The sequence below is a fragment of the Bos grunniens genome, chromosome 3 (assembly GCF_055505025.1).
Source record: "Bos grunniens cultivar Pamir isolate PY7600 chromosome 3, Bosgru_T2T1.0, whole genome shotgun sequence".
NCBI classification, from domain to species: Eukaryota; Metazoa; Chordata; class Mammalia; order Artiodactyla; family Bovidae; genus Bos; species Bos grunniens.
The window spans coordinates 62561237-62573739 of NC_141167.1; the positions used below are offsets into that span (position 1 = coordinate 62561237).

The 12503-nt window shown below is 34.3% G+C and overlaps 1 protein-coding gene across 6 annotated transcripts in view; it reads right to left on the reverse strand.

Annotated features, from left to right (window-relative positions):
• Window positions 1-272: 272 nt before the first annotated feature.
• SYDE2 (synapse defective Rho GTPase homolog 2) overlaps window positions 273-12503 on the reverse strand; it is a 40507-nt gene continuing 28276 nt past the window's right edge. For 2 of the 6 annotated variants that reach the window (XR_015160356.1, XM_086390873.1), the window contains one exon: window positions 2687-3186. Coding sequence is in view for 3 of the 6 variants with exons in the window: in XM_086390873.1 (XP_086246999.1) it covers window positions 3175-3186 (12 nt within the window). In the remaining 3 variants the exon portion in view is untranslated. Of the gene's footprint in view, window positions 3187-3762; window positions 3811-9792; window positions 10123-12503 lie in introns of those variants that run through there. The other 4 variants (XM_086390872.1, XM_086390871.1, XR_015160355.1 and 1 more) reach the window with 4 other exon arrangements.

The following is a 12503-nucleotide window of genomic DNA, read 5'->3' on the forward strand; positions in this document are numbered from 1 at the left end:
ATTAGAGATTCAATCACATGGTAATATCACCCATGAATATTTCTGCATAATCTAGCACAACTACTTGTTACTGATTAGTAGTTTTTAGAATACTAAAGGAAAATCAAAAGTATAGTTTCCCCAAATAATACACATCTATTAATGATTGATTATGTAAACTGATAGTATAACTTACAGAAGTTGGGGAGGTAAAGGGCAGTAATGAATAGGAAAGAAAGTACTGGGTTGGTCATTTCCACAATGGTAAGAGGTCAAGAGATACCATTTAAAACTGATGGATCAAGGAATAATTTATTAAAGTCATAGAAGCAACCAAAAGAGAAACCAAAAATTTAAATAAATAAATAAATGAGGAGGAGGAATAGAGTGAAATAAATTGCTTATCACTCAAAACAGACAATCAACAGGTACCGCTTAAATGACAAATCAAGAAACAGCAGCAGCAAACCTAGAGTGACAAAGGCAGTTACCTAAAGAACAAAAAGTGGTTGTTACCTCTGAGAAGTAAGACTGATGTGGATGCAGGGAGGTGCACTTTTATTTTCAATCTACTTGAATTGTTTAAAATCTTTGTTCAGGTACATGCACTACAATTAAACTTGTTTTCAATCCTAAAAACCATTAGCGCTGGCAGGGGAATGAGAGTTGGCTGTCTAACAGTATGGGAAGATTCCAGGAGACTATAAAAAGCAGGTATAAAAACTCAAAAAAGATTTGAAAAGGCCATTTTAAATAAAGGTATATACCTAATGGAGTACTTCTAAAACAGCACAGTCAACAGAAGAGGTTTATTATGACTGATTTAAGCAACAAATGTTTAGTATTTTCTGTTAATACTTAAGACGGCAGAGATTAACTTTAAAATTATTAGCATCCAAAATAATATGTTGGCCCTTAAAGTATTGCAGATTCTGGAAAACTCAATTTTAGAAAAAAAATGTTATTACATATATTTATGGATAATATCTGATGGTCCAATACTTTAACATGTTCATTTAAAAAGAATGACTTTGAAATAAATGATCCTTAAAAATCATCATCATAATAGCATGACACCGAGGTTATAAGGTTTTAATAAAGCTCTTACATTTCTGATACTAATTTATGAATCATATAATGTATGTGATATAGCACTCAAAAGGAAGAAGACTGAGACAATCTTCTTACAAAATATTTAGGGTACATTTCTTTTGACCATTTACTCAATAATATATATCTGTCACATATTCTTTTGGCATTTTTCTGAATTATTATATAAAGCTTTAAAAATGAAATTTTCATATAAAAATAGTTATTTATCTGACTTTTAACAAGTAAACTTTCAAATTAAATTACTTGGTATTCCATTTACCAATGTATATTGCATAGAAAGTTAAATACTTTAATATTTAAAAAACATCAAGAAGTCAGTTTTTTTAATGGCTGCTATATCTTTAAGTTGGTAGTTCAAATTTTGTTAATAATTTTAAATTACACATTCTGTAGGTATAAAAGTTTACAAAAAATACATTCCAATTTAATAAAAAACAGACTTCTAAATTTACATTTTCAAACACTGTTGTGATTGCTATAATGACTATCTTGTAGATAAAATTAGTCAAAATAAGTTAATTTTTTAAAATCAATAACATAGTATTCTGGCAAGATTTCTTTAGAAATAAATGAAGGTAATTATAAAGTCAAAGTTATATATGTATTATTACAAATAAATATGTTCTAAGTATAATTACTTTGTTTTAAAAAGCAGAAGATAAAAATGTATAAATAGGTAAAGATTTTTAAATTTAAGTCACCAGTGCAGAAATCTTGGCACTTAATCCTTTAAAATGTTAGATTTCAATTTAAAGGATGACTTCTCACTGGGGATACTGTGACTTTCTGTAAGTCAAAAATGAAAGTCTTATTTTTTCTATTTAGATGTTCCTAGTGTTTTGGGTCAAGTGTTTCTATGCAACTCCTCCTTTAACTTAAATGTTCTTTCCCTGAAAAAGACATTTTTAAGCTAATGATTTTGGCCTCATGACATATACTTTAAAGATACTCGTGATTTTGCAGCCAATCCTTCCCCCCATTCTAATGTCTATACATATATGCGCTGATAAATATATACATATATTGGGGGTTACAAAAATACTTATTTAAGTTTAAATAATTACTGAATGTTAACACAGAATACATTAATATTTGTATAATTTTACTTTATAAAAAGTAAAAATTTATAAAAAGGTTTTCTTACAGCAGCATTTGCATTGTGAATGAAATGTGATGGAACGATGTTGCAGTGTGCATGGATTCATACTGCAAATCACACGGAGCAGCTGCATTCCTTCCACTGGAAGGAATGTCTGTTTCAGAAAAGCAGTTTCTATAAAGTACAAAAGTCTTGAGGGGCTAATAACTTATATGAATCTTAGAAGTGCATTTTAAACTTATACCCATAGCATTGGCAAGATTTTAAAAAATACCCACAAGAAGTCCAGGTTATCTTTACCTCAAGAAAAACTTCCTAATGAAATAAGTAAAAACTATGGTAATGAATGGTGTTTTTTGAATTACATGAACTTGTTAGAAAATAACTGAAGATTTCAAGAGTAAAAAATTTAAAACATCACTGTGAGAGATACAAGAAAGTGAGAAAGATGGATGTGAAACATAGGACGTTATGAAAAAGCAAAAACTCTCAACCTTAAACACTCATATTAAGCTTGTTTTTGTTGAGTTCACTCTCTAGATTTCCAATCAAAGTATCAATACTTTCTTGTAGATCTTTGAGATTGACTTTTCGGTCCACTCTAGACTCCATTGTCTGCACTGTTAAGTACGTCTGAAACGTGCACTCTTGGGACAGAGGAGTTGGCTGTTCAATCGTGATATCTGGCTCATATATTTTGCTACAGTTTTCTCCATTTTCTCTGTCTTCGGAAGGGACATCATCATAATCCACAGTATTTAAGTTTTCTTTCGTATTTAAAAAGTAGTTTTCTCCACAGCTGCTCCAGTCTCCTGCATAACGATTACTGAGTGGACTGTCTAGTCTGGTTTGCCTTGGCCTGAGTACTCCTGATGATTCAGTACCACTCAAATTTAACAAGTAAGGTTGTTCTTTCTTCCGCCTCAAATAATTTAGAGAAGACTTCTGCTCTGGGAACAAATTGTCTGCTGATTCTTTGATAGTTAAACGTTGCACTAGGAACAAACAATTGATTTGCTTTAGTGACAGTAATCCAACTTAATCCAATTTAAAAACACAGAGCTAAAGATAAGCTATTTAACAATCAACTACAAACATGCATTACAACAAACACATGCACACTACCAAAAGAAAGCATTCCATAACTATTTTTTCTATCACCAGACATAATCAAGATTAGGAACAGAAGCCAGTAGAATGTTCAGTGGTGCTAATTCATGCTACATCACAACATCCCAAAATAAATCAAATTTCCAAGTTGATTAACTTTCTGTGCAAGTTAATTAATATCTAGCTGTAATTCAAACAGTGGCTAAGCTGGTAGCTTCTTTTAAATTAAAAGCTACAGCAAAAAGCAGGCAAGGCATGTTCGTGTATAAACAAAACAAAAGTTTCTTTATCTGCAAATATCTAAATGAGGCCAAGGCATCTAAAGTGCTCAGTCTTAAAGTTCTAATCTTTGTGGGGTTTTTTGCAATTCTACTAGCAGCAGTGTCATAATTTACTTGACTTTAAACAGCCAAATTTCACTTCGATAAAATGCACGAAATCTAGACTTGTCCACTTGTTACCTGAGTTTGATTATACAGCATTAGCTAATAACAGTCTTCATTTATTGCCTGAAAATAGTACAGATATTTTATTTTCCCATTCTGGTTAGGAATCTAACAATCTCAAATAACATTCCTCATACTTAGACTAATTCCTTCTATTATTAATAGTATGCATTGCACTGGCCACACAGATTAGCAGGGAGACACACATTACTTCATAATAAATCAAGGCTTTACAGCTTACTCTTTTGTGTATACTGAACAAAACACCTGTCGAATGGACTGAATTTAAATGTTGAGGCACAGCTATTAAAAAATTGTCCATGATGCCTTTCTATTTCTGCTTGTTTATTCTCCATTATTAAGTGCCTCTCCATTTATATACTTCCCTTCACTAAGATAAAGGAAACATATAATCAGTGACAACATACCAACTTTACACTCTCTAACATATTCATTTCCTACTGAATAAAATAAGATCATTAAAGAATAATACAGACATGTAGATGGTCCTAGTTTTCCAGATGTACAGTGATTTATATAACATTTTCAGAGATTGAATGATTTTTTTAACTTAGATTTTATTAAAATACTTGATAACTGTATATAGGTATGTTTTAAACATTTCTATTTACCTGCATTTTTATGATGGCTATTACATATCACTATGAATAGCTAAAAGCTCTTGATCTAAAATTTTCTACAAAAAAAAAGGTCTGATATTTACTTTAAAGGAATGTGTGTGTTAATTGCTCAGTCGTGTCCAACCCTTTGCAACTCATGGACTGGAGCCCACCTGACTCCTCTGTCCATGGGATTTTCCAGGCAAGAATACTGGAGTGGGTTGCCATTTCCTCCTCCTGGGGAATCTTCCCAACCCAGGGATCGAACCTGGGTGTCTTCTGTGTCTCTTGCATTGCAGGTGGATTGTTTACCCGCTGAGCCATGAAAGGAATGGCGATATTTACTTTAACTTGATATTTAAAACAGTATTAATAGAGAGTGTCATATGCCATTGCAGAATGGATACCTAAATTTTTTCACTGTTTAATTATTCATCCTTCTACTGGAGATGCTTATCTTCACTAAGTCTCCTTGCTTTTTCCCCTTCATTTGCTGTGCTGTTCTTATTCTTAGTGCTTAAGTGTCACACCTGTTGTTTTTGCCAACCCATTACAGTACTAGGCTAACCTTGAGGTCATCTGGTTTGTGATCCAACCAGGGTAAAACATTTTTGACTCTGTGTTGACCTTGTCTTAATTTATCTGTATTTTCCGACATTCACCTGCAAAAACCCACATTTATTTTGTTGCCAAATGCTTAAAGTTGCTTAACCAAGTCCCTGTTCAAACATTATTTTTGCATTTTCTTAGAAAACATTTAAGAAACCAATTTATAGTATTTTATATCTCTGGTGGCTCAGACAGCAGAGAATCCACCTGCAATGCAGGAGACCTGGATTGGGAAGATCCCCTGGAGAAGGGATTGGCAACCCACTCCAGTATTCTTACCTAGAGAAGTCCATGGACAGAGGGCCTGGTGAGCTACAGCCCATGGGGTTGCAAAGAATCAGACATGGCTGAGCGACTAACACTTTCTTTCAAAAAACCAACAATAGTATTTTATATCTTTTAGACCAAAATTTCTAAAAAATCAACTTTACTAGCTTTTTAAACTACTGGTGGTGATACGGGTTTCCTATTACATATGCAGATAAAATGGTTAATTTTACCCCCCAAAATTCTGGTTTTCCTAGCACTGCTGATTACCTACCTTCAAAAGAATAAGATGAAAATACAACCTAGAAAGTGGTTAAAAAATTCTCAAAATATAATGATAATTACTAAGAAGCGTAATTTTCTTATTTTCTACCAATAGATTTATATTTTTAATCACCACTCTATTAGCTTTTTATCTACAGTATAATTACCTTGGGCATAATTACTTTACTTAATAGAATATATTGGGTAGCTAGTTGTTGCCAAGTACTCTGTTATAACCTGGAAATGTAGAGGTAAGCAAAATGTAGTCCTTGACCTCATGAAACTTAGTCTAGTGAGAAAAATGAACCAAAAAGAATGAGGGAAGGAATTCCCTGGCAGTCTAGCAGTTAGGACTCCAGTATTCTCCCTGCCAAGGGCTCAGGTTCAATCTCTGGCCAGGGAACTAAGATCCCATAAGCTGCACAGCCAAAAAAAAAAAGAATTAGGGAAAATTGATAGCTCTTCCAAAAACAAAAGCCCAGTCCCAAATCTATTTGTCATAGAAAATGTGATGTAGCAAACAGCTGGTCTAAGAATTATACATTCTCTAAAGCTATTTTCCTATCCATAAAGTGAAAGGGTAGCCTATCATTAATTTTCAATATTCGTAAGACAGCAAACTAATGTTTTTTAAAAGCAACTACCTTCTAAAAACCCAGTACATAAAAAAGATGAAAAGAAGACTGTTTTGATCAAAAGGGAAATATATTTCCATTTTGCTCCCTCACCTGCTGCCAATCTGGCCCCAAAGCTGCTTCCAAAGAACTTAGGGTTTTGCCAGAAGAATCTGAAAAGCCACTGGCAGGCTGACTTTTAACTTTCAGTGCCAGTATACCAGGGTTCTAACTGATCACTTTGAAGACAAGATTTTTCAAGAAGAAAAGCTCAAAGTAAATTATATTCAAATTATTAATATAAAGTAAATTATACTGCCCAAAATTAAAAAAAAAATAACACAAAACAAAAAGTTAAGGAAGTAAAAAAGAAGGAAGGTAGGCAGGAAAAGGTGGAACCAATTCTTTTTATTTCTGGAGTAGGGTAAATACCAACAGGAAAAATAAATGGGATACACATAGCAAGGACAGTCATTCAGCAAGTAATATGCCATGGCCCATTTTCTACGTCACCATCAATTTTCTCAGGCTCAGTAAGTGTACTATGTCTACTTGATTTGTGCCTCTTCTTGAATCCAAAAGCAAGTGATTTAGTAGGCAAAACTAACTCCTATTTCCTCTCAACTTTCTGCCCTGTTCTATACTTTGTCTGAGGTATTATAACTGAAGAAAAATAACAAGTTATAGACAAGGGGGCAGCTATTTTTCAATCCAACCACACAAACCTTTGGAATAAGGTGCTATATACTCAGACACAATTGCTAAAGGTTGTTATTGAAATACTGTACAGTGAGTCTCAAATCTGAACCTTTTTTTCCTATAACATACAACATAAATTTTTGCTCCTAAATCTAACACTAAGATGACTGTTACAAAATAATGGAATGACATTAACCTCTGATACAGAATTAATGACAAAAGAACTCAGATACTGGTAATAAACTTAATAGCTCCAGGCAAGAAAACTTTCATTTGATTAGAATGATAAGATAGCTCCTTTCCCAATTTTTCATGTTTATTAAAATTAAAGCAGTTCCAGGAAAAGCTAGGAAACACACATTTAAAACCTGAACCCGAGTGATCCCTTATGTTGGGTACCAAATGTAGAAATCAGACTAATTAATCAGAATATCTTCATTCAGCACTTTTAACTAATAAATAATACATACTAACTCAGCTAAAATATAATTTGAAAATGATTTTTTAAGCCTGTATTTAAAACAAAAATATTAACTTTCCAAATTTAAAAATTTTATTAGCTTAATTTTTAATTCACTTTTAAAAATTAATTAGTTTTTTAAAAGACTAAATCAAAAGACTGTTCTATACATCAGTGTCTCTTTCACTGTCTCGTATACAGGGTTATTGTTACCATCTTTCTAAATTCCATATATATGTGTTCGTATACTGTATTGGTGTTTTTCTTTCTGGCTTACTTCACTCTGTATAATAGGCTCCAGTTTCATCCACCTCATTAGAACTGATTCAAATGTATTCTTTTTAATGGCTGAGTAATACTCCATTGTGTATATGTACCACAGCTTTCTTATCCATTCATCTGCTGATGGACATCTAGGTTGCTTCCATGTCCTGGCTATTATAAACAGTGCTGTGATGAACATTGGGGTACACGTGTCTCTTTCCCTTCTGGTTTCCTCAGAGTGTATGCTCAGCAGTGGGATTGCTGGATCATAAGGTAGTTTTATTTCCAGTTTTTTAAGGAATCTCCACACTGTTCTCCATAGTGGCTGTACTAGTTTGCATTCCCACCAACAGTGTAAGAGGGTTCCCTTTTCCCCACACCCTCTCCAGCATTTATTGCTTGTAGACTTTTGGATCGCAGCCATTCTGACTGGCGTGAAATGGTACTTCATATGTGGGAGAGGGAGAGGGTGGGATGATTTGGGAGAATGGCATTGAAATGTGTATAATATCATATATGAAACAAGTCGCCAGTCCAGGTTTGATGCACGAACCTGGATGCCTGGGGCTGGTGCACTGGGATGACCCAGAGGGATGGTATGGGGAGGGAGGAGGGAGGAGGGTTCAGGATGGGGAACACATGTATACCTGTGGCAGATACATTTTGATATATGGCAGAACCAATACAATATTGTAAAGTTAAATAAAATTAAATTTTAAAAAAAGACTAAATCAAGCAATCCTTTATACTTTGTGTTTTTAAAAATATGTATTTATTTATTTTTGGCTGTGCTGGGTCTTTGTTGCCACACATGGGCTTTCTCCAGCTGCAGCGAGCAGGGGCTGCTCTCTAGTTGTGGTGCTTGGTATTTCTCACTGTGGTGGCTTCTCTTGTCTCAGAGCGTGGGCTCTAGGGTATGCAGGCTTCAGCAGCTGTGGCTTGAGAGCTCTAGAGCATGGGCTGAATAGCTGTGATGCATGGGCTTAGCCGCCCTGAGGCATGTAAAATCTTCCCGAACCAGGATCAAACCCGTGTCCCCTGCATTGGCAGGTGGACTCCTAGCCGCTGACTCACCAGGGAAGTCTCAGCCTTTTGTACTTTATTTAGTCTATCCTTCTCATATACATTAACAAAAGAGTTGTTTTTGTTGAGTGGCTAAGTTGTGTCCAACTCTTTTGTGACCCCATGGCTCCTCTGTCCATGGGATTTCCTAGACAAGAATACTAGAGCAGGTTGACATTTCTTTCTCTAGGGGAACTTCCCGACCCAGGGATCAAACCCACATCTCTTGCACTACAGGCAGATTGAGCACTGAGCCACCAGGGAAGACTAATAAGCACATTTACTGAGGACTGACTTTATGCTAAACTCTCTGTTCATTTCCTTAGATCCTTTATGTCAATCTTCACAACAACCCTAAGGTAGGCACTATTCATACAGAAGCAAACTGAGGCCTAAGAAAGTTTGCCTGAGTCCACACTGCTGGTGAGTGCCACAGTCGGATCTGAATCCAAGCCTGACTCCAGGGCCCAGGCACTTTTAACACTGTGTACTACCCTTAGCATTGAAGTACCTTCACACTTGGTCCTATGCAGGATAGGGGAGGCAAGTGGGAGTTACTACCAGGTAAGAAAATTTTAGAACCTAAATACAGGGATCCTTTATAAAACATCTAATTAAATATATATTCATTTTAGCTGTGCAAATACTTAAGAGATATGTTAGGAAAATAATTGTCAGCCTTTTCTTATTGAATAAGGGAAGGATAAGAAAAACTGACTTGTCCACTCAAGCCTAGATAATTTGAAGAATGACCACGAATACACGAAAGATGTCAGGAAGAACTGATTTAAGTAGAAAAATGAATTCTGCTTTAAATCAGTTGAACTAAAAATGACAACGGTAAAAATATTAATATTTACTGAGTACCTATTATGTGCCAAGAGCTGTGCTGAGCACCTTATACACATACTTTTTAAAATTTAATCTTCCTATCAATTCTATAAACATATTACTAACCCACATGACAAAAGGTGATACTGAGACTCTAAAATGTTAATGAAGTTGCCCACGGTCAGACTAATAAGGGATACAATCAGGATTCAAACCCAGAGCTGACCAAATCCAAAATGTATACATTGATCTCTATGTCTACAACAGTATCAGCAAAAGCAGAACATTTAAATGGAGAAATCTAAAGGGCAGGTTATCAATTCGTACTATTTTAAAAAGAAAAATCTAGAAAAGATTTTCTTCAACCATACATGGGCATATTTAATGATTAGCTAATTCTACCATTGTAGAGGTATCATTGTAAGAGAAAAATAATTCCACTGAATCATTTACCTGGCCAGAGTTGAAGTAAGTAGTGAAGAACTTCGATATGTTTTTTAAAATCCAAAGCAGTTGCAAGTTCCTTGGAATCAGTAAAGACTCTGTTGTTATGGGTGGAAGTTTCTTGCCTCTGACTTAATAATACTGGTCCAAAGCACACAGCCAAGTTTTGGCAGGTCATCTTATTCACATCATGATAAGAAGCCACCAATTTCAAATGATCCAACAACATCATTAGAGTTGCCTAAATTGAATTAAATTTCACTTAATACAGTCAAACAGGGATAAATTCAAGGACACAATTTATAGCAGGAAATATAGACAAACAACCTGTCACTTTTTAGAAGGTTGTTTCAAAGATTTGCTTTTAAGCTGGATGTTTGGAACTTGAAACACATTTTTTTTTATAAAATGTTACACAGGACACTTAGATTTCAACAACATAATTTGATTCATTGAAAGGTTAAAATATATATTATCTAAAATGCTCATGAATGAATTCCAAATTTTAGTTGGAGTTTCTTAGAAAATACGCCATCAACTTTTTCCTCTCTTTCCTTCTCTAAAAAGATAACAGCAAAGGCTGTGATGAAAAGGGGATTAGGGTAGAATGTTCTTTTTTTTTTTTTAAGTTTTAGAACAACATGAATTTATTCTCTGATAGATTTGGAGGCCAGAAGTCTGAAAGGAGTCTCAGGGTGCTAAAATCAAGGTGTCAGCTGGCAGGCACACTCCTGCGGAAGCTCTAGGGAAGAATGTGTTTCCTTGTCTTTTCCAGGGTCTAGAGCCATATTCCTTACATTCCTCAACTCAGGGACCCTTCTTCCATTTTCAAAACTAACAATATAACATCTGATTCTGCTTCCCTCTGTTTTCATCACATTGTTTTCTCATCGGCCTGTAGTCAAATCTCCCTTTCCCCGTCCCTTATAAGGATACTTGTGATTACATTTAGGACCTACCTTGATAATCCCAGATAATCTCTCCATCTCAAGATACCTATTTGTTTGTTTGTTTTGGCATGCAGGATCTTAGTTTTCATACTATGTCACTTTTTATGTAAGAAAGAATGGGAAATGAGAAAACATACATGTATCTAATCATTTGTACAAAGAGAAATACAGAAAGCATAAACAAAAAACTAATAAGATTAGGTATCTATAGTTGGCTAAATAATGGCCACCAAAAATATCCAGGTTTTTGTAGATATCATTAAATTAGGTATCTTGTGGGAATTCCTTGGCAGTCCAGTGGTTAGGACTCCCCACTTCAACTGCAGGAGTTACAGAATGTTCATTTTTAAGTTCAGTTAGATCCTGTAGTCATAAGTAGGGGGCACCATCTTAAAATCTCGGTTACCATGGCCAGGTTTTATTGTGATCCAGATTAGGAAGAAGGCCAATGCACTTCTTAATAAATATTTTAAGTAGACAAACAATGGAAAAGTGAAGCATAGAAATGAAAAAAATTATTGAAAAAAATTTTTTTTAATCCTTGAAGAAACCAATAAGGAGAATTTGCTTTAAAGTGAATGATTATTTAAGTTTAAGCAATTACGAAAAGAAATTATGTTTTTAATATACTGGTATATGATCAATCATTTAACAAAATAAGCATGTAATTTCCTCTTCATAATTGAAGAAATAAATACCAATAATAACCTGTAACTTTAAAAAATTAAAATGACATATTATCAATATTTCTGGAGCCAAAAGTGACAACTGGGTTTAGTAATTAGAAGGTAATTAGTAACCTTGACAAAAACAGATCCACAGGGATGGGATAGGAAGCCAGATAACAGTTTGTTGAGTAGTAAGTGAGTGGTGAAGAAGTGATAACTGCCAGAACAAACATTTGCTCAGTGTTTGGCTATGAAGGGAAGGAATCAGGAGCAAAATGGATCTAGAGTAGACTACAGTTGATATTCTGAAATCAAAACCAGTCACACACTGGTTAACACAGTTAACACACACACACGACTGGTTAAATATATTAGGCTCAATCTCAATAGCAAACCAAGAAACGCAATCTAAAATAAGAAATTTTTTTGTTCTTGAAATAAGATCAGCCAAAAAATGTAATTGTTATGTCCCCTTTGAAAAGTAATATGAAAACATGTACTAACAGCCTCAAAATATTCACAACATTTAAATCAGCAATTCCACTCTGAAATTCTAATCTAAATAAGTAATTCTAACTGAAAAGAAATCTGTGGACAAATATATACAAATAGGTTCAAAATCTAAATTTTATATAAAACAAATAATGATAAATTGTCAAATCCATTCAATGGAATACTTTACAGCCTTTTTAGAAAGAATATTTACAGCATGAGCTTTAAGGCCAGAAAGGCCCTAGATTCATATGATAGACTAGAACACCCAAAAAGCTATATAATCTTGGGCAAGTGATTTAAATTCCTTGACACTCGAGTCTTCACTCATAAGCAAAATGATCCATAATTTTACCTTATATTGATGAAGGAACATTTCTACCCCTTCACCCTACCCTTCTTCTTCTACCCACCTCTTTGTAGCTATTCCTCTCTCCCACCCAAGGGAACAGAAATTCCTAATCTAACTGGACAGAGAACAGGCCATTCAAATGACTAAAATAAACTAGTGA